This window comes from Solanum tuberosum, unplaced genomic scaffold, assembly GCF_000226075.1.
Source record: "Solanum tuberosum cultivar DM 1-3 516 R44 unplaced genomic scaffold, SolTub_3.0 scf00005, whole genome shotgun sequence".
In the NCBI taxonomy this organism is placed as follows: Eukaryota; Viridiplantae; Streptophyta; class Magnoliopsida; order Solanales; family Solanaceae; genus Solanum; species Solanum tuberosum.
The window spans coordinates 1,889,066-1,912,932 of record NW_006238931.1 but is presented as its reverse complement, the minus strand read 5'-3'; the positions used below and the strand labels follow the sequence as shown (position 1 = coordinate 1,912,932).

Sequence of the window (23,867 nt, the reverse complement as noted above, 5' to 3'; positions counted from 1 at the left end):
TTGGGAGTTCTAGCATGCCTAGTCTTGTTGCGTGTTCATGTTCTGCCTCATAGATTTTGTATTGTTGTTGTTTTGGTAGATCGTTATCGGACTTATCTTAGCAATAGGCTACTGATTGCCTTAGACTTGTGTTTTGGAGCTGATAGGCCTTAAAGATTCTCCGACATCGCTTCATATGGCTTAGCTCTATGTAAATTGATATAACAAACTTAGGTTTGATAGTATGATCCTTAGATAGGCGACAAATCAACACATATGACCATTCATCCATACTTTCCCCTGTCTTCCGACCCGGCATGTTTGTTGGTTATTTAGGGTCATTTGTTTGTTTGTATTTGGATCTTAAATTTGGAGATGGAGTGGATCCCTAGTGACTCGACGAATGGTTGTGCTCTATGGTTGGGTCCTGGATGAGTAAGGATGAAGAAGTTAGAAGCATTTGGAGTCCATAATCTACTATTTAAGGTTTTTACTCTTAACTTTTAGCTGCGATTTGAGGTCCATGTGTACCTATCATCTTAGGTTCGAGGCCCATGTGTATTTTCTTTAGCCACAGTTTGAGACCTTGTTGTGTCACTTTAGTTGCATTTCATGGCCCAACACATATCTATTAACCTCGGTTCGAGTTCGGGCACACCTCTATTAGTCGAGTTTGAGTCCTGACTTGGTGATTCTATGAAGTACCTATTGTTTGGTACTCATACTATACTCTACATCTATTTTGTGATGCAAGTCTGAGCAGTAGTCGTCAGCGTTGATTTTGAGCCTGCTATCGAGATATCTAGAGATCGAGGGTGAGCTTATGGCATCTTGGATCAGTCTGTCTCCTTCTGTTTATAGTTTGACTAGTCTTTTGTACTTGAGACAAATAGGTATTTTTGGTCCACTTTTGGGACTTTTACTCTTTTTAGTAGCTCTGTACTTGTGACTACCCCAATTTTGGGATTGGATCTCTTGTTTTGGTTGTGTATATCTTGTGTTGTTCTATTTTGACCGTTGCTTTTGTTAAATAACTTTCTTTATCCCTTGTTTCTACCAATATACATGTTACTTATAGTTTCGAGATATGGGTTGGCTTACCTACTAGTGGGTTATGATAGAAACCATCATGACTCAAGGTTTTGGATCGTGACACTAGGCCCCTTGCTAGATTGGTTAAAGTTGCTACACTCCAACGGGAAATAATTTGATCAATTGGTATTGTATGATTGGAGATCTTTTTATTATTGTACTTCTTTTATTTGAGTCATGATTGTGTTAACAGTAAACAATGATCACTAAGTTATCCATAAGTAGGGACAAGAGACCTCTAATGATCACTAAGTTATCCATAAGTAGGGACAAGAGACCTCTAATGATCACTAAGTTATCCATAAGTAGGGACAAGAGACCTCTAATGATCACTAAGTTATCCATAAGTAGGGACAAGAGACCTCTAATGATCACTAAGTTATCCATAAGTAGGGACAAGAGACCTCTAATGATCACTAAGTTATCCATAAGTAGGGACAAGAGACCTCTAATGATCACTAAGTTATCCATAAGTAGGGACAAGAGACCTCTAATGATCACTAAGTTATCCATAAGTAGGGACAAGAGACCTCTAAAAGGCAAGAAGTTGTGCCTACATTTGGAGCTTAGAAAGCAATTGCTAAATCTACCAAGCTCATATAGAAATATCTTCCTAAATTTGTAACACAAAAGGGTGGTAAGCACATAGAAAATGGAAAATTTTCTACAAATGCCCCTATCAGTGGTGCAACATCTCAAGAGGGATCACGGGTTAATAAAGAGCACCAATGTGGCTTCTAAAAGTGTCAACATCACCGTTGGCACTAAGAATATTTTCAAAATATTGGCCTTTGGTGATGATACTACACTTTCTAGTAAATAGCAAATGAAGAGTATCAAAAGTGTAGGTATTGATCCTCCTCAACCTTTTATTTCTTAATGATTATTGTCACTGAAACATAAGGGGGTTTAATAAGTTATACAAGCACAGAGAGATGACTAAGTACCTAAAAAAGAAAAATGTAGGGCTCATTGCAATCACTGAGCATAGAGGCAATGTTAAATTTGCACAAAAAATAGTAAACAAAGTTGCTGAGAATCGGAGGTGGGAATCACACTATATTTCTACTAGAAAAGGTATGATATTATAGGATCCAAATATAATCAATGTTAATGTATTACAAGTTCATGACAAGTTCAACCATGTACTAGTGAGCATTAGAGGACTGAAATTCTTACACCAATTCATCCATGGTCTGTCGAGCATTAGAGAATTGCAATTCTTACTTTTAGCTATATATGGGATGCACACTGTATCATATAGACAAACACTCTGAAATGAACTCAAAAGGTGTCATACCAAATTCAAAAACAATGAATCTTAGTGGGGGATTAAAATGCCATAACGGAATTGGATAACATGTTATATGGAGATGATGTCCAAGAAGAAAAAGTAAGAGATTTATGCAATTCCTTTTGGATACTAGTCTAACATAATTGACTGTGCGATGAAGAATATATACATAGAGAAATGGAAACACATACAATAAAATTGGCAAAGCTCTAGTTAATTCTTATTGGATGCTGCAGATTAACACTACTAGTGTAACTACCATGGAACCATTATTCTCCAATCATTCACTTTTATGCTAGCCATAGTTGAATAGAGATTATGGACTCACAAGCCTTTCAAATGTTTCAATTACATGGATGATAACCAAGATTTTCAGGGTATTGTAGTTGACTATTGGAGAAGGTGATGAGTTGGTATTTTGTTAACTCATTTGACTTAAATTCATGAATTATTGCTATGTTTTAATACTAATTGAGGAGATTTTAGGACTCAATTCTCTTGTATGCTAGCATTCCTTGGAAAAGTCAAGTTTGAAGGATTTGAAGCTTAAAATCAATAAAGCACACTAGTGAAGGAACCGACATCCCACATGAATAGTTGGTGTCCCGGCTAAACTCCAACTGGATTAAAGGAAATTGTCCAAGCATCGGCAAATCATTGGCGTTGTACAATTCTTGATCGGGTTTTACCGATCCTAGAGCAGGTGCTACTGAAGAAACTAAAGGCTAAAGAGGCGATGAGATTGGTGCTGAACAGTCTTAGATCAACGTTCTACCGGTCTAGCGTAAGTTGAAGAGGAAACTTAACAGCAAAAACGTACTTGGAGGATAAAGTGCTTTCTTTGGAAGGTTCCAAGGACTGAACAAGTATTTGTATCATTATGTATCTTTATCTTCTTACCAATTGAGAATAGTGGAGAGAGAAGAACTTTTTTGGAAAAAATTTTGGTGATAGAATATAGCTAAGAACTTTACTTGCTTGCTAAGGAAGAAAACTCAAATTTGCATCTTTTGAGCTTTGGATCTCATAATTGTTAATCAAGTTTTGCTTGAAATTAAGTTTTTCTATATGAATATTATCTCTATTTCTTTAATTATGAGTATTTAAATCTATAGCTAGGGGTGTGTGCAAGATGTGGGTGTAAAACTCAATGAGTAGATTAATTAGTTCTAAAATTGGTTGTTATGCATGGATCTATTGTCGTCTTGAAGTTTTAATTAAAAATTAGTGGTTACAAATATTGATTGAGCCTTCTAACACTATTTTGGCTTGAGAAAGCAAAATAGAGTTGGGTATGATTTCAATAGTGAGGACTTGGTGAAATTAGTCCATGAATTTGAGATAGAGATGGAATAATGTGATTAATTTTCATTTAAGGATATGAGTTAGGGATAGTATCCACTCAAGCAATGCTTGATGTTCTATTGATAAGGGACTTGGAGTTCGAGAGAATTCAAGGGATATAAATTTGATAGTTCGACAAAATATCAAATGTAGCCTAGAACAAACACTATCCATATGTATTAATCAATGTGGTTTTGATTAATCTTTACCTATTGTGTTGAAACTCCATCGAAATGTACACACTCCTTGTCATTTCCAATCTTGGTAGAACTTATTTGTGGTGTCTCCTTACATTTGATTCTTCATATTGATAATTTATAGAGTTCTCTAAACCCCCCATTTTATATATACACTTGTTGATAGTACAATGTGCTAGTTTATTGTGGATTAGAAAATCAATTTGAGAGTGATCATATTTGTCAATCCTTATGGTTCAACTCCGACCTAAAAAATTGGATTTTTTTTTTCATATGACTGTTTATACTATAAAATTGAGACATAATTGAGCGTATATTAGCATGTATGATATTAATTCAACTCTACCATTTGTTTGACAAAAAACTAGTAGTTGTCAATAATGATATGAAACAAATAAGGCAAAAGAAATTTTCTAGTATGAATGTTACATTAAAAAAAAAACCAACAAGTAAAATCCTGGAAATGCAAGAAAAAATAGGTGATGACCACTGTCAAGAACTAGTTGATAAGGAAAAAGACATTAAGAATAGATTATGAAAATTACCAAAATTGAAGAGAGTATTACCAGCAAAAATATAGAGTTCAACGATTAAACTCAGAAATTCCAGCCCAACCTTCTCTTTTACAAATATGAAAAGTAAGGTAGCTTAGAATAGAATTACAAACCACAATACTGAATGTGGGAAAAATAATATGCATACTGTGTAGGCCATTGAAGCTGAAATTTATAGATTCTACCAAGGACTGTTAGGCACTAATACAACTTTCATTCCACATAATAAATATCAATCTAATGTTATGAAGAATAGATATGTTCTTGATAGAGATTCTCAATTACAACTTATTCAAGTTGTGTCTGTTGAGGAAATGTACCAAAATATTTGTGATATTGATGATATGAAGGCTTTAGGCTATAGTGATTTTAGTTCCTGCTTTTTCAAGGAAGTATGGCATGTGATAGGGGTTGATATCACAACTGCTTATATTTTTTAATGCTTCATTGATGTCTACGAATGTGTGTATTACCAATATTACTCTAATTTCTAAACTTAAGAATCTTATTATAGTGAATGAGTATCAGTCTATATCTTATTGTACTATGTTATAAAATATTATTTCTAAAATTAATATTAAAATGTTACATGGTATTATAACATTAATAGTAAGGAATACCTAAACAATTATTCATGATAGACTCATAAATGATATATCATATTGAGTCATAAACTTGTAAAAGGTTATGGACATAGGACATTTTACCTAGGTGTATGTGAAAGGTTGATATGCAAAAGATTCATGAATCAATTGAATGAGTATTTCTTGAATAAGTACTAATATTATGTCTTAATTTTCTTGATAGATTTATTAGATGGATCATGTGTTGTATTTCAACTGCTAACTATGTTATAGTGGTGAATGATAAATTGACTAAGTCATTTGCAACAAAGAAAGGTTTGAGGTAAGGTGGCCCAGTCTAACCCTTCATGTTTATATTATTTATGCATGGAATAGCTGAATAAGTTATTGACAACGTTAAAAAGTGATCCCAATTTTAACTATCATCCTAAGTGTGGGCTAAATATAGTGCAACTTAGCTTTGCAGATGACCTACTCTTGTTCTGTAAAGGGTGATATTATTTCAGTTGAAAAACTCTTTGATTATTATTAAAAGTTATATGTTGTCTCTGATCTGATTGCTAACACATATTAAACCTCTTTTAAGACATGAATGTTTCTTCTCACTAAGCCATATTGGATAGACTATAATTCTCAAAAGAAAACTTTTCTTTCATGTATTTGGAAGTGATCCTAAGCATTAAGAAACTATATGTTATTGAGTGTATCTTAATTATTTACGAATAATGAAAAAAACTTTATGCTTCTTTCTTATAGTAAAAGATTGCAACTATTAAAGTTAGTATTATTTGCAATTCAAACTTTCTATGCTCAAATATTTACCCTGTACAAGAGGTGATGAAAGTAATTGAAGTAATATATAAGTATTTTCTTTAGTGACACAAGATCATCTAAAAAGAAAATGGTGGCATGGTAGCAACTATCCTCCAAATATTGAAGGATGGACTATTTTGTATGTACACACTTGAAGTTGTGCTATTGTTTGTCAAATGGTATGAAAATTGTATGATAAGGAAGACAAACTATGGACTAAATGATTGTGTGCGGACTATTAAAAAGGGTAACCTATCTAGAATTTATTTCCTAATCATGCATCATGAATGCTGAAGAATATACTTTAAAGCTGTCAAAACATTTGAGGAAGATGATTTTGATTATTTACATGTGCATGAGTCCAAAAATTTATTCATCAAACATGTCTATCTTAAGCTCAGAGAAGATCATACTAAGGTAACATTTATTTGTAAATTTTCGAGCTCCTAAGTGAATATTCATCTTATTTCTATCACTTTATGATAAATTCTATATCAGAGATAGACTTAAAATGTGACACTTTATTGATAATAATATCTATTCTTTATGGGGTTCATGTGAGGAATCCATTGATCTTTTTCATTTTTTGCTTATGTCCATTCTCAATAAAAGTGTGGGAAACACTTCTATTCTGGTAGGATCATCCAAGGAGAGCTATGCCGTGATTTGCAAAGATAACATATATTATATCAAATATAAATAAGAAATATGCTTCTTCTGAAATATTTTGAATTACATTAGCTGATCATGTGCATTTGATTTCACTGGAGAGGAATAATACAGTCTTTGAAGAAAAGTGTAGGACTCCAACAATGTTCACTATTTTGATAATCCACAAGTCAATTGCTAGAGGTGTTTTGAAGCCATGACTTCCAACAAGAATTACTAAGTTGAATTACTATTCCTAATGATTGTTTGTGTTTACTATTCTAGTAGTATGTAATTTGATGATTCAATGTTGCTAGAGCTTGAGACTCTATCCAAACCCAATTCATTTTTCTTTTTATTTTATAAGTTGTATATAATCCTTTTAGTATATAAAATACATGTTTATTATCAAAAGAATAACACTGTATTATAAAGTTAATATTATATATGTCACAAGTCAAAACTTTATATTGCACTTACATTATTCCTAAATTTTACTTGGGTACATTTGGTATGAAGGAAAATATTTTCTTGGAAAACAAGTTGCTTTCTAACTTATTTTCTCATGTTTGATTGGTGAGTGAAAAATATTTTCTATCGTTTGATTGGTGAGTAAAAAATATTTTCTATCGTTTGATTGGTGAGTGAAAAATACTTTCCAGAAAATATCTTTATTTTTGGCTAGAGAGTAGAAAATACTTTTAGAAAAATAGTTTCTAACATGAAAAAACCTCCAATAATCGATTCGAGACACAACCCCGACATTCGAATCAGGATTCAACCTCAATGAATGATCTGGAATCTGACCCCAATTCTCCGATGTAGGAGCTAACCCTGACTCTCTACCTGGGATCCAACATTCGAATTGGGACCCAACCTCGACACTCGATCTGGGACCTAACCCCGACTCTCGACTTGAGACCCGACGTTCGAACTGAGACCCGATCTCAATTTCGACACCCACATAAAAATTTGACACAAGACCCGAACTGAGACCCAAACCCAACACCAAAATTGGGACTCAACCCCGATAACTGATCTAAGATTCGACCCCAATGACTTATCCGAGATCCGACCCAATCCTTGACGTAGGAGCTGACTCCGACATTTGATCTGCGACCTGACATTCGAACTGGGACCCGACTCCTATCCAGTACCTGAACCCGATTCTTGACTCGATATCCAATATTCAAACAGGGACCCGACCCCAACCCCGACACACAAATCGAGTCACGATCCCAATGATTGATCTAGAATCCAGCCTTGAGACGTGACCTAAGATCTGACCCCAACTCCCGTTTGAGACCTGACATTCAAATAAGGACCCAACCCTGATATTCGACTTCCCGACACTAACATCGGCACCCGACTTGGGACTTGACTCTAATTTCGATCTGAGGCCCGATATTCGATTTGGGACCCGACCCCGACCTCTATACTCAAACCGGGACACAAATTCGATGATCAATCCAAAATCTAACCCCTAAGACTTGACACCCGACACTCAATGCGGGACCCGACTCAACTTCCAACCCAAGATTTGACTTACAAATCGGAATTCGACCTTTACTTTTGAATCGAGACCCGACCACACCTGAATCAGAACTTGACTTTCAAATCGGAATTCGACCTTTACTTTTGAGCTGGGACCCGACCACATCTGAATTTTTCAAATCGGGATTTGAATTTTTGTTAAAACAAATTTTTAGTTTTTTTTTGGGGGGGGGGGGTAGGGATAGGGTAAAAAATAAAAATAAGCTGATTTACAAAATATTCAAGTCAACCAAATAGAAGAAGATTAAAAAACATTTTGAGAAAATGTTTTCCTTCCTGCCAAAACACACCCAAATTGTGTTCTAATTGGTAGTTGGAAAAATAAAAAACACTTCTACACTTAAAAAATGAAATGACTATAGAAAGCCGGGTGGCATCCGAATTTCTTCACCAAGTCTGCAGTATACTTATTTGTCGCACACCCAGAAATAGTGTGACTTGTAATTGACTAACGCATGGCTACCAACTCTTCCTCCCACAGCCCTCGCACCGTTGAGGAGATCTTCAAAGACTTCTCCGCCCGTCACGCCGCCGTCCTCCGTGCCCTCACTAGCGGTACTTTGCTCTTTCTAGATTCCTTTTTACTTCTACTATGTCATTGTTTAATTGATTCGCTGCGACTCTCAGATGTGGAGGAATTTTACTCACAGTGCGATCCAGAGAGAGACAATTTGTGTTTGTATGGACATCCAAATGACTCTTGGGAAGTTGCTGTTCCGGCCGAGGAAGTTCCGCCGGAGTTACCGGAGCCGGTGTTAGGTATCAATTTTGCCAGGGATGGGATGGAGCGGAGAGACTGGTTGTCTTTGGTTGCTATGCACACAGATTCGTGGCTGCTCTCTGTCGCTTTCTACTTTGGTGCTCGCCTAAACAGAAACGAAAGGTATGATCTTTCTATCAAACACATTGAAACTTGAAACAGAACCGCACTTTTTTTCTTTTTCTGATTCAATTCTTTGCTGTTCAGTGTAGACACAGAAAATTTGACTAGGATTTTGCTGTTACTTCTTGTAAAGCATATGCCTTTTCTTTTACATACCACTGAAAATAGAATGAGTCATCCAAGTTTTTCTTCACAGTCTGCGGAACATAACATTTCTAATTAGTGTTTGAGGAAAGTTGATTAAGTTTACAGAATAAATTTAGCCTAGTATATGCAAACAAGAAACTTAGATTAAATTAACCAATTGCAATTAAAATTGAAAAGGGTAACATTTAATCATTTGACTTGGAAGAATATTTTTTTTTTGATGAAGTAAATGTTCCATTGAAGGCATCAAGAAGATGCAAATTAGTTACAAAAGTAGAAGCAAAAACAGTTGGTCTGCTGGCTCAAGTACAATTATGCTAAAACTAAGGAGCCAACAAAATTTGAAAAACTATCCAGGGAATCTACATAGGACAAATTAACCCAACTGTACAGACACATAAGGCATTCCGCTTTGAGAGAATGTAAAGGAGTTGATAGACCTTCAAAACATCTTCTGTTCCTTTCCCTCCAAATACTCCAAAAAATTGCTGCAGGTATCATCTTCCAAGTCTGTTTGATGGTGCTGTCAACTTTCCAGCAACACCAACTCTCATAAGCTTCTTTGATACTATGTGGCATGACCCAACTGAGTCCAAAAAAAGAGTAAAACATGTTCCACAATTTTGCTGTAACAGTACAATGCAGAAAAAGGTGCCTATTGCTCTCTGCTGCTTTCTGACATAAGTAGCATCCATTCACAATGATGCGTTTCCTTTTATAGAGGTTGTCTTGAGTTAGGCATGCTTCATATAGTGCAGTCCAGCAAAAACAGACGATCTTGGGCGGTAGCTTGATTTTCCAAATTAATTTCCATGGCCAGTGGTCAGTGACTGCATTAAATGCTCTTGACTGCTTGTAGGCTGCACTCACTGTGTAATTCCCGTCTCCTGTAGTACCCCATTTGAACTGATCTGTTGCCTGAGTGTTGAGAGAGAAACTCTGTAGAGTCTGTAGTAGTTTGATCAGGTCATTAAACTCCCAATCCTGCATATTCCTTCTAAACATAATGCTCCAGGTTGTTCCATCTCTATTTTGAGAAATTGTTGAGTCTGGATCCCTGGCTAAGTTGAAAAGACTTGGATAATCATCCATCAGAACTGTGTTGCGAAGCCATTTGTCTTTCCAAAATCTGATATGAAGTCCATTCCCCACTGTGAAGTGCTTATGCTGAGAAAATTTCTCCCATAGCTTGCATATGTGTTTCCAGACTCCGACCCCATAAGGTGCTTTTGAAAGACTGGTGCACCAATGACTCTGTATCCCATGCTTTGCACTGACCACATCCTTCCATAAAACATGTTCCTCCTGTGTGTATCTCCATAACCATTTCATAAGTAGACACTTATTATGCAGCGCCAAATCCTTGATCCCTAACCCCCCCTGTAGTTTAGGAAGAAGGACTTTTGGCCATTCCACCAGATGATACTTGTGCTTCTCACTATTCCCTTCCCATAGAAAATCTCTCCTGATCTTGTCAAGTTGTTCCAACACTTTGCCAGGAATAGGAAAAAGTTGCATATAGTATGTGGGAATACTATCAAGTACACTGTTGATCAGTGTAAGTCTGCCCCCTGTCGATAGGTACTGCATCTTCCAGGAGGCAAGTTTTTTCTCAAACTTCTCAATAACTCGTCCCCATATAGCTGTTGACTTATACTTTGCACCCAATGGCAACCCCAAATAGGTTGCCGGGAATTCACCCACACTACATCCCAAGATACCTGCTAATTCCTCCAAGTTTAGCACCTCATTAACAGGATAGATCACACTTTTTAGCATATTGATGTGCAAACCTGAGAGGGCTTCAAAAATCAAAAGGGTTAGATTCAAATAGAGAACTTGACTCCTGTTTGCCTCACAAAATATCAGAGTGTCATCTGCATAAAGCAGATGAGAGATGTTTGTAGTGATCATGCTCCCACATCAAAACCATTCAGCCATTGCAATTGCTTGGCTTTATCTAACATTCTGCTTAAACCCTCCATTGCAAGTATGAAGAGAAAAGGAGAAAGTGGATCTCCCTGCCTCAAACCTCTTTGTGGGGAGAAAAACCCAACTGGACTTCTGTTGATGAGAATTGAGTATTTTACTGTAGAAATGTTGAAATTGATCCAATTGATCCATCTTTCACCGAACCCCATTTGCCTAAGGATGGAAAGAAGATATGACCAATTCAACTGATCAAAGGCCTTCTCTATATCCAACTTGCATAAGATGCCCGCCCCTCCGTTTTTTATTTTCCAATCAAGAACCTCATTTGCAATCAGTGAGGCATCAGTGATTTGCCTATCTTTAAGAAAAGCATTCTGGTGTTTAGAGACTAGCTTTCCCATAACTGTCTTTAACCTTTCTGCCAGGACTTTAGCTATGATCTTGTAGACACTCCCAATTAAACTAATTGGCCTATAATCTTTGAGTTCTATTGCTCCTTTTTTCTTGGGAATGAGAGCTATGAAGGAGGCATTGCATGATCTAACCATCCAACAATGTTGATGGTAATGGTTCATAGCTGCCAGTATGTCAACTTTGATGAAGTCCCATGATTTCTGATAAAATGCCATTGTGTACCCATCTGGCCCTGGTGCCTTGTCGGGAGCGCAAGACTGAATAGCTGCCAATACTTCCTCTTCTTGAAAAGTTGCTTCCAGATTAAACTTTTCCTCAACTGAGATGGATGGAATGCCTTCAAAGTTGGCTGAAGGCCTCCACTGTTCAGGTTCAGTGTACAAACTTTCGTAAAAATCAACAGTTTCTTGCTTTATCCTATGCTTATCTTCAATGATCTCAGTTCCCACTTTGAGTTTGTCTATGCAATTGCCCCTTCTATGAGAATTTGCAATTTTTTGGAAGAACTTTGTGTTCTTGTCTCCCTCTTTGAGCCATAAGCATCTGGATTTCTGTCTCCATGAGATTTCCTCAGCTTTAACTAGTTGTTGAAGCTCAATTCTCAGGTTCATCATCTGAATAAGCTCTGGAACTGTTAATTGTCTACTCTCAGCTGCTTGCTCAAAAGCTGCCAGCTCATCTAGAGCTCTGGTTTTCCTGGTCTCTACCTTGCCAAATTCTTCTCTGTTCCAGTTTGTTATATCCCTCTTCAACCTTTTCAGTTTCTGAAGTAGTACAAAGTCCGCCCTGCCCACTATATTGTAGCTCTGCCACCAATATTCTAGCTTCTCTAGAAACCCTTCTGATTGAAGCCACATGTTTTCAAACTTGAAGTATGAAGGGCTAACATCCCAGTCTCCGCATTCAAGTAGAATAGGTTTGTGATCAGAGATTACTTTTGGGAGAGCTGATTGTTTTACATCCTTGAATGAGTCACTCCACTCGGTGGAGATGAGAAATCTATCAATTCTAGATGCTTGCACAAAATTATCACCCCTAGACCATGTAAATTGAGCCCCTTGTAATGGCAAATCAATCAGGTTAAGGTCCTGAATGGTGTCTGAGAAGGATCTCATGGCACTAGTCCTTCTCAAGCAATTTAATTTCTCGCTTTCAAATCTGCACACATTGAAATCACCCCCTAATACCCAATGTCCATCCCATAACCCCCGAACTCCAGCAATTTCGTGCCACATCTCTTCCCTTTCCGAATCTGTGTGAGGTCCATAGATACCTGTAAAACACCATCTGAACTCCTCTTGAATGCTCTCTAGCATACAAGATATGGAATAAGAGCCTTGGAGAGTGTCTGTTTTGACCCACTGCCTCTTGTCCCAAATTATTATTATTCCACCCCTAGTACCACTTGCTTCTAAAGTTGCCCAGTCAGCCCACCTATTACCCCATATTTGTTGTATCCATGTAGTAGACCAATTCTCTACTTTTGTTTCTTGCAAACACAAAACATCGACTTTCCATTTTTGAATGAGAGATTTGATGGTGCTCCTCTTGCTACTCTCATTTACCCCCCTTACGTTCCAGCTTAGGATTTTTAGTTTCATCCAGAACCGGAGTTGTATTTCCTACCCCCAGTTCCATTGTTGTGTTGCCCCTTTTTGTCATAATTGATCCCACATATCAATCTTTTTATCTCCCCTTCTCCTTTGGCCTTCTTCTCTTTTCCAGGTTGTTGCTTGGGTTCTTGTTGTTGGATTTGGAACTGCCTCCTTTGCTCCATCCTTAGAATAATATCTAGAAGTTCATGTTCGAACCCAGTTGCGTTGACCCCGAAAGCTTTGCATGCCTTGACCATTTTAATTCTAGTCCACTTTGAAGTCTCAATTAGATTGGGCTTTTGAATTAACTGAGCTTCAGACCCACCTTCGTACCATGTTAAAGGGAGAGCTTCGCTGATCGAAATAGAGGAAAATTCCGAGTCTGATTGATTTGCGTGAGCCAAATCCAGTTTCAGAGTTGGATTGCGAAGAAGTAGAGGTTTCCTTCCATGAGAGTCTGCTTCGTCGTCTGCTTCTGATGGGCAGTTTTCACTGTTTTGACATGATTCTGTAATCAATGGAGCACTGACCATCGAACTTTGATGATGATCTTTTTCTGAAACCAACGACGGTATAGATAGGGCATTGAATCTGTTGTAATATGGGTTTGGCTTGTGGCCCACCACTTTCCAGATGGTCTTTTCTTTTAAAAGCTTTGACTCCTTTTGGGCTTTTTTAATTGGGCCTTTTTTGTAATAGGTTTTGTCTAAACCTTTATATCCTGATGGCCCAGCTGTAGAGTTAAAGTCAGCCCTTTTTCTTATTCCATTGATATTAGGGTTTGGCCCCACTATTTGATTAGCTGGCAAATTTGAATCAACTGTCAAGGGCACGTGCTGTGCCAGAGGTCTGACCACTGTGTTGACTTCTGCTTTCCTTGAAAACCCCGCCTCTTCTTCACCGACCTTCCTTTTTCCTTTCCGGTCAGCTTCTTCACCGGCGTCCCATATTTTTGTGTGAGCATCAGGAATCACCCAAATTTCATAGCTTAAATCAGCAACTTTTAACTCCAATTTACATGGTAGGTTTCTGTTTTTGTCCTTGATACAGATTCTCGCCCAAAGTAAATTGGATCTTTTCTTTGTGTCTTCATCAATATCAACATAACCACCACATAGTTCGCCGATCTTTTGGAATGAACTTTTAGACCAAGCATGTAATGGGATTCCGAAGGCTTTGATCCATCGATCTCCCAATGGTAGCACCTTCGTGTCCAGATCAACTAGTGGAGACCACCAGTCCAACGATAGTCTCCGGCCATTCCAAAACCAATCGCCCGCCTTGACTCTGGCTGCTTCTTGCCGTGATGGCATTTCAAAGAGAAAAAGGTTGTGTGAAATCGGAGAAACCTTTAAGCCTGCTGTCATCTTCCACCTTTTGCAGAACCACTTCTGAATGGTATCATAATGTGGGTTATTGTGAAAGGAATCATTGAATCTACCGACCAAGCATTTGTCGAGAAAATTGCGATTATCTGATGCAGTTGCTGGTATTGCCTGGTTGGGTCTGCTAGACTCTATTGTTGGCCACTTCTCCATCTTGGAGACTTCACAAAAGGATCTTGCTTGAGAGTTAGGGCTCCATCTCTCTGATTGCATAGGAGGTCTCCATAAAAATCTCAAGATTTTATTCGCGATGTCTTCCCATCCTCCATTGTCTACGATCTCTGGTATAATGACAGATGATTTCTTATCTCCCAACCATGCTTCAATTCTAACAAATCTGCCATAACTGTTAAAGTTCTGGTAGACCCTGAAAATATAAGCTTCGATTTTCCTTCCCCACCTTCTGCATAGCTTCCCTTCACCCTTGGAAGCTTCCTTCATGGCTCCACACACCCACCTTAAATTGTTTTCATCAATTCGAATTCCTCCAACGAACCTCCTGCTGCGTTCGCATAGCTTAAACCATCTTACCCGATCTTCACTGATGTCTATAAGTTCAAAAGATTTCTCACCAGCAGTAAAAAAAGTTCTCCCCTCCATCTTGGAGCAGAGAGAAAGAAAAGAGAAGAGAGGAGAGAAAGAGAGAGAGAGAGAGAGAGAGAGAGAGAGAGAGAGAGAGAGAGAGAGAGAGAGAGAGAGAGAGAGAGAGAGAGAGAGAGAGAGAGAGAGAGAGAGAGAGAGAGAGAGAGAGAGAGAGAGAGAGAGAGAGAGAGAGAGAGAGAGAGAGAGAGAGAGAGAGAGAGAGAGAGAGAGAGAGAGAGAGAGAGAGAGAGAGAGAGAGAGAGAGAGAGAGAGAGAGAGAGAGAGAGAGAGAGAGAGAGAGAGAGAGAGAGAGAGAGAGAGAGAGAGAGAGAGAGAGAGAGAGAGAGAGAGAGAGAGAGAGAGAGAGAGAGAGAGAGAGAGAGAGAGAGAGAGAGAGAGAGAGAGAGAGAGAGAGAGAGAGAGAGAGAGAGAGAGAGAGAGAGAGAGAGAGAGAGAGAGAGAGAGAGAGAGAGAGAGAGAGAGAGAGAGAGAGAGAGAGAGAGAGAGAGAGAGAGAGAAGAGAGAGAAAGAGGAGGAAAGGAAGGGAAGATTCCGATGATCAAAGGATCACCGGAGAGGAGTTCTCCCCTCCATCATTAGGGAAACTGGTGCTTTTACCTTAGAATATTACCTGAGTAATTCTGATTGGACTGAACACATAGAGAGAAGGGAGAGTTTCATCGAGAGAATCAAATACTAGTGTTATACAGGGGGGAGGGGGCAACGGTTTTGGAAGGGAACATTTTTCCTCAGACTTGGATTTAGGGACACGAATAACATCACGTCATCTAGAAAACTTCACAGGTTTTTATGATGAGTACATCAAATTTTTGGAATTTTTTCTACACTTTTGGTGAGAACAAATTTTAGAATGGGGGAAAGATAAGTGTGGAGGGTTGATCAAATATGAGGAGACTAGAAGAATGCAATTGTGTCTTCTCTTGTTCCCACAACTGTCTCACCCATACCACCTTACTGGATTCCTATTAGTATCACTTCTTCATCAAGTGCCACCACCTTTGAGCACCTTGTACTTTATCTTCTGTACCAACTCCTCCAGCGCACCTCCACCTCTTTTGACTTCACATCGTTGCAAGCTCTCCACATCAGATCTAGATGATTCATGCCCTGCATCTAGTTCTTCACCTATTGGGAACTTATCTCCTCTTAGTTCTCCAATTGCTTTTCCAAAAGGTACTTGATCTACTTTTGATCCTAGGTCCAATTATGTTGGGTTCAGTTATCATTATTTATCCTTACACTAATATGCCTTCGTCTCATCATATCTTTTGTTAGTATCCCTAAGTCTACAGGCTAAGCCCTCTCTTATCGAGGATGGCAATGATAACAGGCTATGATTGAAGGTGATGTCTGCTCCTCTAGATAAAATTACTATAGGTTGTTGGTGGTTTTTATGCAGTTAAAGTAGGCTTGGGTAATAAAAAATTGGCCGGCTTAAGGTTATTCTCAAATATTCGGGCTTGGTTAAAGTGATAAGTTCTCTCCTGTGGCTAAAGTTGCATATGTACGCCTCTTTTTGATTCATGGTTCCTTTTACCATAAACTTCTTTTATTAGTTGGACATTAAGAATATTTCATCACGACGATCTTGAGGATGAAGTATTTATGGAGAAACCATCTGGTTTTGTTGCTAAAGGGAGTCTTGTTATATTGTAATTTGTATGCCTATTGTATTCATTGCTATATGGTCTGAAATAGTCTCCTCGAGTATGGTTTGGTAAGTTCAGCACAGCTGTTCAAGAGTTTGGTATGACTCGTGTTGAGGTTGATCAATATGTGTTCTATCAACATGCTTCTCCAAATCTGTGTATTTATTTGGCAGTTTATGTTTATGATATAGTTATCAGGGGCAATGATCTAGGAAGATGAAGTACTTCATAGGCATCGAGGTCGCTCAATCTCAATTAGGAAGCGTACGTATGCTCTAGTCATTCTTGAGGAGGCAAAAATGACAGATTGTAGGCTCTAGTCATTCTTGAGGAGGCAAAAATGACAGATTGTAGGCTCTAGTCATTCTTGAGGAGGCAAAAATGACAGATTGTAGGCTCTAGTCATTCTTGAGGAGGCAAAAATGACAGATTGTAGGCTCTAGTCATTCTTGAGGAGGCAAAAATGACAGATTGTAGGCTCTAGTCATTCTTGAGGAGGCAAAAATGACAGATTGTAGGCTCTAGTCATTCTTGAGGAGGCAAAAATGACAGATTGTAGTCTCATTGGTACTCCAACGGATACATATACTAAACTCTTGTTAGGTTAAGGGGAGACCTTTAGTGATCCTAGAAGGTACAAGAGGTTGGTTCGTAAGTTGTTATACCTCACAATGACTCATCCTTACATTGTCTGTCCAGTGAGATTGTAAGTCAATTTATTTTATAGTGTCCCCGTATGACAGCTATTGGGATGTGATTGTCCAAATTCTTTGATACATTAAATCAGCCCTACTGAAGGGATTACTCTTTGAGGATCAAGGCCATGAGCATATTGTTATTTACACCGAGGCGGATTAAGCAGGATCACTTTCTGATAGATCCACTTCTGGATATTGTATTCTTGTTGGAGGTAACTTAGTGTCTTGGAGATCTAGGAAATAGAAATGGTTGCTCGGTCTAGTGTAGAAGCAAAATGCCGAGCAATGGTTGTGGCAACTTGCGGACTAGTTTGGGGTCAAACAGTTGCTCAAAGAATTGAAGTTCAGACAAATAAGCCAGATATAACTTGTGTGTCATAATCAAGTTGCTCTTCATATTGCATTGAATTTAGTGTTCATGAGAGCTAAACTCATTTCTTAAAAAAAAAGAGAATTTAAAACACAGCGATTGGCGATCACTCTGTCAGATAAAATACTTTCAGGAGACATTGTCAGAAAGTCCATGAAGTCAAACGGTTAGCTTGCACTAACTTGAGGGGGAGTGTTGGAAATATTGTATAGAATAATGCTTATATTAGTTAGACACCCAATAGCTTGGAAATAATCAAGATATATATTTTCTTTTTTCTGTGCTATATCTCATACATATTATATCAGTACTTTTTTTATCAGACATGCTAGGAGAAACAATTGAATAAGATTAGAAAGATTTCCTATGGACAGGTTACATAGTGAATAGGAAGATATATCTAGGGAAGTGGTGTACAGTGATTGACAAAGAAAATGAAAGGCTAGGGATAAAGAACTTGAGTATCTGGAATAAAAGTTTGTTGTTTATGGCTAAATGATCAAGTCCTGAGCAACAGATGGATCTATGGTATAAGTTTGTAAAGGAAAAATATGATATGGGTGATTGATGGTGTACTCTTCTGTCACATCTTTACATAGGCAGGCATAAGGAAGCATATCAGCAGTTTCTTTGGATGAGTACCACAACTTGTTGAAGTTGAAGGTGACCGATGGTAAAAAATAAGTTTCTGATCGGATTTCTGGAAAGAAGCTTCCTGTGGAAGATACATTTCAAGACCTTTACAACCTTGCAGTTAATAAGGATGCTTCAATAGCTGTGTATACAAGTGGAGATGGTTGGGATAAAAGGTTGACAAGGAATTTTCAAGATTGGGAGGTTAAAAATATTATTCAGTTTTTCAGAAAGCTAGAAAACTTCGAGGAACAAATTAGCACTTGCTGGACCATGAAATTTTGCTCACTTAAGTTTGAGACAGTGCAGAAAGCCGTATGCCAAATGTGGGATATTTGCCGAAGTATGAATGAGACATCTCAGTGCAATGATTAATTTTCTTATATTTCTGAGAGATCATTTGTGAAAGTAGTTTGTGTTGAGGATATACTATGGCTTGCAAGTCAATTTTTTTCCAGTTTATTCAATGAACCTGCTTTGGTAGTTCCCTGATTAGATTTGAAATTAAATTGTTAAGCAATGAGGAGGATGTCAAGTTCTTAGTTTTATCATGCTATAATATCTTAAATTATTTACAGGGACATAGAACACTAATTTGGACAAGTAAAGCCCCCCAAAAGTGAGTTGTTATGCTTTGATAACAACTTGTGACACATGTTTCCCTTAAGAAATCTGTAGAAAAGGAAGTCAACTTGTGTAACAAATGTTTCATGTGCGGTACTTGGAGTGATACAACAACCCTTTTTACAGCAAAATGTATTTGGGAATGCTAGCACGGGAGAAGCTAGAGAAGTTTGTGAAATGTTTGTTGATCATGCCCCTTGTATTGATTCAATGAAGATTTTGGGTGGAGGAGTGTAAATATAGACTCTTTGATGGAAAATATGGACCTATACATAGTGAAAATTTAGATGTCTAAATTTTTGGTGTCTTGGTATACAAAAACCAATATAGATGATATTGATTATTTCATGAACTTCATTGGCTTCCTAGTTAAAAGAGGAGTAACAGTACTAACCTTTGGTTAATGCCACTAATTTGGTGCTTAAAATTGAATAGAATATTCATTTATTAGAAAAGAGGGAACATTATACATTGGGGTCTTAAAATGTTTCTCTAAAAAGTGTAACGAAGCCTTGGTCATTTGACGTCCAATACTACATATGCCATCTATTGAGGCAGATCAATTTCTTTTGTTGAACTAGCATTCAAACTCTCTTGTTAGGCCGAATAGCTTAATAGACAGTACTTGCACAAATTTGTCATCCCGGTCCTCAACTTCATGGAGTTTAATCCCGACATCTGAACCTGTTCTACTTGTATTTTAGACCCTTTGAAGGTTGACCGGCCTTATATGCCATTTGTTTTGCTTAGTAGGATAAAATGCATGATTGCACTCTTAAAAACAAGTGCTTGTATTAATTTTAATTAAAAAGTATTAAAATCAAGATAAAAATACTAAAAAGAAGAGAATAAGAATATATATATATATATATATATAATTTTATATTTTTTGAGAGTGGTAACATTTAATCTATATATCCACAGGTATACTACATCAAATTATGTAGTCCCCCTTCAAAAGTATTACTACTTACAACTTGAACATCTATCTGTTGTTCCTATAAATAGTCTAAAACGTCAAAATTAACTTCTGTTTGAGCTGTTAATTTCTGTTTACACCAAAAATAAAACAGAGCTAAACAATTCATTTTTAACTCCTGCAAGTTGCTCTGCTTGTCTTCATAACATCTCCTATTCCTTTCTTTCCACACTATCCACGAAATGCATGCAGGAACAATCTTCCATCTTCCTTCCTTTTTGGCTGCATTGCCATCATTGTTCCAGCAGCTTAGCAATCATTTTACGTTCCCTGGCTCCTAAGATAAATGAGTATATTCCGCAACTGGTCTGTCCACATACAATGTATAAAAAGATGGTTGATTGTCTCCACCTGTTCCCCACATAAAACCCTCTAGAGCATAGATGAATGCCTCTCTGATTCAAATTCTCATGTGTCAATACCACTTCTTTAACTAGAACCCTAGTAAAGTAGTTCACATTATAATGAATTTCCCATTGCCTTTTGTCCCACATTATAATAATGTCACCCCTAGTCCCACTAGTTTCCAATTGGGCATAGCTAACCCAATTGTTCCCCCAAACTTCCTTCAGTGTCTTTGTAATATCCCTGTTAGCACTACATCAGCTTTCCATGTATGTAGAATGTTTCTGATTAGCCTCCTCTTTCTGCCACAACATAGTCCCCTAACATTCCAAGGCACTCTTTCCAACTTCATTGATCTTTTATTGCCAGGTATCCCCCCTACTTCTTGAGCCATAACTACAGAATTTGGCATCAAGCTCTAACCCTTTTAGTTTATTCATCCCCTTCTTTTTTACAATGGCTTGCTCCCCCTTATTTATCCAATTGTTGTCTATCTTCATAAATAATTCTTTGGCCTTCTCATCGCACCCTTTAAGATCTACTCTAGATTCTGCGCTTAATTTGATGAGGTGTTGTTGAATCTATTCTGAAGTGTTGGTGTCTTGAATAGCCTCCTCAACTGGTAATCAATTTTCAATGGAATAACATCTTCTTCGACGCAATTTGCTGTATCATCATGTTCATTCAGTTGCAAGGCCTTAGATTCCTTTTTTTCTACTTGCCCAGCTTCTTCCAGTGATAAGCTTTCCTTTAAATGAACGATTTCAGTTGATTTATTCCCTGGCACCACGTCCAAGTATCAACACATTTCTCAAGTGCTAGTCATGTTATTATGCATCATATACCAAACTTCTCACTGTAGCCAGTCGTTCACTTGTGGGTCCACATTAAACAGATTGGGTTCACAGAATACTTCAGGGCTGGAGTGAAGTGCCACAAAAGATCTTGCCAGGAACTGTATAAAAAGGACCGAGAACTACATCTATGTTACTCAAGGCTCTCCAAAAATATTGCCGTTCCCGTGTCGGTTCCTCAAAAAGTACAACATTTTTGAAGGATCCGACATGCACTCATTGGCATTTTTGAATAGTATGAGCAACATAGACTGGACATGCTGTTTGGTGGATTCGTTGAGGTCCGCACGCGTGGGTTAAAATACAACCGGGAAAACAAACTGAAAAATCTGCAGAAGCTGCTCAGCCCAATTAATCATAAATGGTTGTACGTGATTAGAATATGTGATATTACATTTTTCTTGCAAAATACAGGCTCCATAGCCTTGCAACTTATCTGAAACTCTCGTTAATATTGTAGAAGTATAATCTGCAGTCAAATCAGAGCAGTCTCTCTCTCTCTCTCTCTCACACACACACACACACAGAGAACCCCCTTGCTTTTGGACTTTTGTCAGTTTTAGGATGGGAAGTTGTTGAGAAAGAGGATGGAAGGATGCTTATCATCTCCTGCTAATGTGTTGTAATGTTAAGCATAGGGCCCATTCGAATAGGCCATTGTTAAGTTTTATAGTCAATCAGCACTTTTTTGGCTGTCCAAAATTGTGTAGCAGTGTATGGGTAGTTGTTTGTTATGGTAAAACATAGGAACGCGTTTTGTTTCTTTTAGGTAAGAAATGCATTAGTGTATCTTTTGTTTCTATTCAGGGTGCTTATGTTTCGTCAATTTGATTGAGAAGGAACTGCGTAGTCTTTTAATTCATGTGTCTACAAATAACACTTGATCTCATTGGGAGAAGGCTTGGGTGTTGATCCAGAAATGGTAAAATGCTTTATGGCACATTGTACTCGTGTAGTAGTTCTAATCTTTTTCATCAGATTTCGTGTTATGGGATTTATTAAGTGGAGGTACAGATGATTTGACATTTATTTAAAGATAGTATAGGTAGTGTACCTGTCAAAAAAAGGGGGGAAATCAAAAGGGAAAAAGAAAGAAATAACAATATGAATTTCTCTATTCTCTCATGAAAGGTGAGGGCAAAAGCATCAGTTGCGCCCCTCTCCTTCCCCCCCCTCTCTCTCTTTGGATGGAGAAGAACTATTTCACTAAGTGGTCATTTGGTTGGTGAATAAGTTAAACCGAGATTACAAGCACAGGATTATAATATGAGTTTTAAATAATGACATGATTATTTAGCGAATATACTCTTATTGGGAAATGTTTGATTCATTGTACTAAACTGAGATATATGGGGGTATACTGTAAAACATGTGTTTAGTTTTGCACTAGATATGTTGGGATAAATGTTTAGTTTCAATCTCTTAACCTTGGGCTTTTAAAGGACTTTGGGTAAAGAGCCTTGGAGAATTGTTCATTTTGGTCTTTTATCTCAAGATTGACTGTTATCCCGTATTGAAGGTATTATAAAAATAATACCACAATTGTGGTTTTAACCAATCGCGAGATTGCTAATTCCAGAATAAAAAATTCAACCAAAAAGGGGATGAAATAGTCTCACATTTTATCTTGTAATTGTCATCTTTTATCCCAGAAACCAAATGACCTCTGACTGGTTGAAGACTGAGGTTGGGAAGTTGCAAATTATTTGTCATTCCCCTCAATTTTGCATTGTCCCAACTCTTGTACTGATGACTTGTTTAAAAAAGTTGTTGGGGTTCATTGCAATTGGCTTTCATCATTGCCCATCCCCTAGTTGCTTGAGCACCCACCCTACTCAAAGTGGGTCCACCCTGGCCCCGATGTGATCACCATGAAAGTTGTCTTAGCTTCATATGCATGCAAATATGTGGGTACCACGTCTAGGGGGAAGGGATCTTGGAAAAAGGGCATAGAATCAAGGATTTCAAAATCAAGAGCAACAAGAGTAACAAAAGCCTCTTGATCTAATATAAATGTGCAACCAATCCAACCACTAACTCTTGAATTCTCTATACCACATGCTCAAGGTTGCCTAATATGGCCATGCACTCCTAGAGTTTCAACTACATTAGAATGCATACGAGCTATCCTCCCAACCAGCTGCTCCATCCTCATCTTCCACTTTGGAAGATATATTTAAGAAAATTATGGAGTTGCCCCAATCTATGCAGAAATCTCAGCAACAAGAACACCAAAGTTTCAAAAGCGAGTAACTGTGTGATTGTCTCCAGACGTCTTTCTGGGTAGACAATTGGCCAAACCAAGTCTCATTGAAGCGACTATATCCAGACATTTACAATTTATGTCAACAAGTAGCAACAACGGCTTTTGTATGGACAGAACAAGGCTGGAACTTCAGTTTCAGAAAATTTCTAAATGACTGAAATGGGAAGAATAGCTGAATTTTACAATGCCTTATCCCAATTCAAAGACACTTCTCACTTCTCGAGACAATGATTGTATGGAATGGCAAAGGAATATGCTAGGAAAGTTTTCTGTGAAATCTACACAGTGAACTCAAGCTGTCCACAATTTGGTGGGATGCTTGCCACGGAAGTTAATTTGGAGAGTCAAGATCCTCTACAAAGTAACATGGCTTGTGGCCAAAGAAGTAGTATTGACACAGGATAATTTGAAAAGGAAGGGGGGGGGGGTGC

At 37.8% G+C, this 23,867-nt stretch overlaps 1 protein-coding gene across 1 annotated transcript in view; it reads left to right on the top strand.

The window, feature by feature from the left end:
* The first annotated feature begins 8,401 nt into the window (after positions 1 to 8,401).
* Positions 8,402 to 23,867, top strand: part of LOC102599199 (PHD finger protein ALFIN-LIKE 2) — a 19,454-nt gene continuing 3,988 nt past the window's right edge. Inside the window, exons 1-2 of the mRNA XM_006338776.2 lie at positions 8,402 to 8,614; positions 8,687 to 8,942. Of these exons, the coding sequence (XP_006338838.1) occupies positions 8,515 to 8,614; positions 8,687 to 8,942 (356 nt within the window). The 5' untranslated portion in view covers positions 8,402 to 8,514. The remainder of the gene's footprint in view (positions 8,615 to 8,686; positions 8,943 to 23,867) is intronic.